This window comes from Coffea arabica, chromosome 6c (genome assembly GCF_036785885.1).
Source record: "Coffea arabica cultivar ET-39 chromosome 6c, Coffea Arabica ET-39 HiFi, whole genome shotgun sequence".
NCBI classification, from domain to species: domain Eukaryota; kingdom Viridiplantae; phylum Streptophyta; class Magnoliopsida; order Gentianales; family Rubiaceae; genus Coffea; species Coffea arabica.
In genome coordinates, this window is record NC_092320.1 from 23,287,420 (window position 1) to 23,290,794 (window position 3,375).

General features: G+C 34.6%; 1 protein-coding gene across 1 annotated transcript; it reads right to left on the reverse strand.

Annotated features, from left to right (window-relative positions):
- Positions 1 to 145: 145 nt before the first annotated feature.
- LOC140008691 (zinc finger BED domain-containing protein RICESLEEPER 2-like) lies at positions 146 to 1,476 on the reverse strand. The gene is made up of 2 exons (XM_072053543.1): positions 1,146 to 1,476; positions 146 to 909 (listed from the first exon to the last, which is right to left on the reverse strand). The coding sequence occupies exons 1-2, from the start codon at positions 1,474 to 1,476 to the stop codon at positions 146 to 148; spliced, it is 1,095 nt and encodes a 364-aa protein (XP_071909644.1).
- Positions 1,477 to 3,375: the final 1,899 nt, after the last annotated feature.

A 3,375-nucleotide genomic window follows, 5' to 3' on the forward strand; every position in this document is an offset into this window, starting at 1 on the left:
TTACCAATATTAGCTCTCAAAAAAATCGGTAGAGGAGTTGATTTTAACTCTTGAACGAAGGAGGAGCTGATAGAATAAACACTACTTGTTAGTCTAAATATCAACAAGAAATCAAATAATTAATGAAAATTTTTAAATATTGCTACTAACCAGTAAAATTAGGATCAAATTCTTGTTCAAAATCAATTTCCTTAGGTATATCTTTAATCCAATCTTGAGCACAATTTAATGCTTCAACAGTGAAGGGTAATAATGAGCTACGAAACTTATTCAAAACACGTCCTCCTGTACTGAAAGCACTCTCAGATGCAACTGAAGAAACAGGAATAGCTAAAATGTCTCTTGCCATCATGGACAATATTGGAAATTTGGCTGCATGAGTTCTCCAATAATCCAATACATTAAATGATTCTTCTTCATCGGCCTTGCTTGGATATATCTTTTTCTCCAAATAAGAGTCCAACTCTGTCTTGCTACAAGTACTATCTTCTTCCTTGTCAAGACTATAAAAATCATCCATGTAATTCTTCTTTGCTGTGGAAGAAATGTTGCTGCTTGTCCCTATAGTTTTTTCGTTTTGTGAAGTTATATCCTGCTGACAATTCACTTCATAAGCCTTTACATACTCAATGAAAAGATCCTGAAGTGTTTTTTGAATACGATCTAGCATATATGGTGCTAAATAGCTCTCATAAATCTTATTAAAGATGGTCTTCAATTTTTTCATTTTAAACCTGGGATCTAAAACAAAAGCAACAGATAGCAAGATATTTGGCTCTTTTTCTAGCCAATATTTCTCAAATTTCACCAACATGTTCACTGCCATACTTCCAAGAAGTGGGCTGTCCTCTATAGAAGTTTTCCTTAATAACATGAACACACGGTAAATTTCACGAAAAAACACATTAGCTGTGCAATATTTGTTGCCAGAGAAAATTTTTGTGACAATGTAAAAAGTTTCTAGAAAACCATGAACAATCCGAGCTTTTCCCAATCATCAGCCAAGGGAGGATCCTTGAAGTTCAAATTACGAGTTTTCATACGGTCATAAGCTCTCCTATAATGTAATGCAGATTCAAGCATTAAATATGTTGAGTTTCACCTTGTACATATATCTAGAGATATCATTTTGCCTCTAGAAATACATTCCTGGTCAGCATAGTATAGAAACTCAAGTTTTCTCTTAGCAGATCCTCTAATATATTTCACTGCATTCCTAACCCTATGAATACAATCATTAATCTCATCCAATCCTTCTTGAACAATCAAATTAAGAACATGACCCCAATAACGAACTTGAATATTGCTCCTATTTACCAATAATGCACTTCTAAATGAATAATGCTCTTGCAGGCATCTAGCAACAACATCATTAGTTGAAGCATTATCCATAGTTATGGTGCATATCTTATCAACATTCCACTCTAGCAAGCAATTGATAATTATATCAGATAGATTCTCCCCTGATGCCTTCATTGGAACCAAGACAAAATTGATAATTTTTTTATGCAATTTCCAATGATGATCTATGAAATGAGCAGTCAATGCTATGAAAGGAAGATCTATCTTAGATGACCAAGTATCTGTTGTCAAACATACTCTTGGTTTGGATTGCAAAAAGATCTCCTTCAATTTATTTTTTTCAAATTCATATATTTTCATACAGTCACTTTTCATTGTATTTCTAGACACAAATTTAACCTTCGGATTAAGACCCAGAGCATACTTCTGAAATGATTTATCTTCAACGAAATTGAATGGCAGCTCTCGATTAATTATAAGCTCTGTTAGATCTTTTCGACTACTCTCTTGATCAAATTTTCAAACAGAGTTACTAGCTTGATCTGAATTACATTTGGGGAAACTAAGAAGTGTTTGCCCTTTTGACGATTGTCCACCCATGACTCTTTTGTAGGCTACACATATGCCCTCAAATATATGTCGATGTAAATAAGTTGTTCCTCCTTTACTGCGGCAGGAGAAAACTTTCTTGCAATAATTGCAAGTACATTCCTCCTCCTTTGGTGAAATCTTGGTGAAATGGGCCCAAACTTTGGACCTGACCTTCACTTCTCTTTTCCTCTTTATTTGTTTCTTCTCCTTCAGGTTCTTGTTCAGCTGCAGTTTTTGTTGTTTCAACATCTGTGATTGTAATAACAATGTCTTCATTGTTTGCATCTGACATCTAATGCCAAAAAAAAGGACATTGTTAAGGAGGTAAAGTATTTACTGGTACACATAAGAGAAATAACAAAGTGATCATTGTATAAAAAATGTTACTATGCAAATACAACAAATTCATACCTCAGAATTTCCCAGTTTTGATTTCTAATAAAGTGGTTCGAATATGCACAGCAGTCAAAAGATTGACAGGATAATTTTTTCCTTGATTGAGAAATGAAAAAAAATCAATAAGCAAGTTTAAGTTAAAATAAAATAACTAATTGGATATCCAACCCAATTGGCCAATTCATTATGAAAACCAGCAAACCTTAATACTGGTTTGCCATATATCAACAACATATTTGGATACCTACCAATAAAAACTGTATAAAGACAACTACCTCAACTCCCTAAAAATACATTCCAGTGAATGCTACCATCAGGGTACTCAGGTAATGCAGTTCAAATTAAAGGATTCATAAAAGCTAGAGCTAAAGGGCAGTTCCACTTCCAGATAGTAAACCAAGATATATTAGACCATTCTATGACCCAAAGATTTGACATCCACAATTAAATCACAAAAAATAAAAAAAAAATAAAAACCAAGGTGCAGTTTATAAGTACCATAAAAATAAAACTCTAAACAAAAAAGGAGAAAACACATTAGATCGGACAGATAAAAAATTTGGAGACCAAAATTAAAAGTTACCTTGCCTCTGGTTTTGGAGATCGAGATTGAAAGTTGCAACTGGAGAATCCGAAGTGCGAGCCTGCGAGATGGTCAGTGGAGGCACGGTCCGCACGGAGAGTTCAAAAATCGTTGGTCTTTAGTGAAGTGGCTGGTCGTGAGAGAAATCAAGGATAACCAAACAAAGTGTTTCGGCCGGCCTTCAGACTTTGGAGAACTCTCACTTGCAATTTTGATTCTTTGAAGAAATGGAAATGAATGAAGAATCACTTCGGTCAATTTGGTGGTCTTGTGGAGCTTTGACTATTTGTTCCTAGAGCTGTGAGTGTGACCGTGACTCTGTGAGTATGAAGATTGAAGACCGATATTTGGCCTTTGGGTTCTCTTCTCGAAGACTAAAGACTCTTCAGCGGCAAAGACAATGACAAAATGATTTAGTAGGCTCTCAAGACTCTTTAATGAAGAGTCAGACTCTTCTTGAATGAATAGAAATTAGTCAACGAGACAAAAAGACTTAATTAATT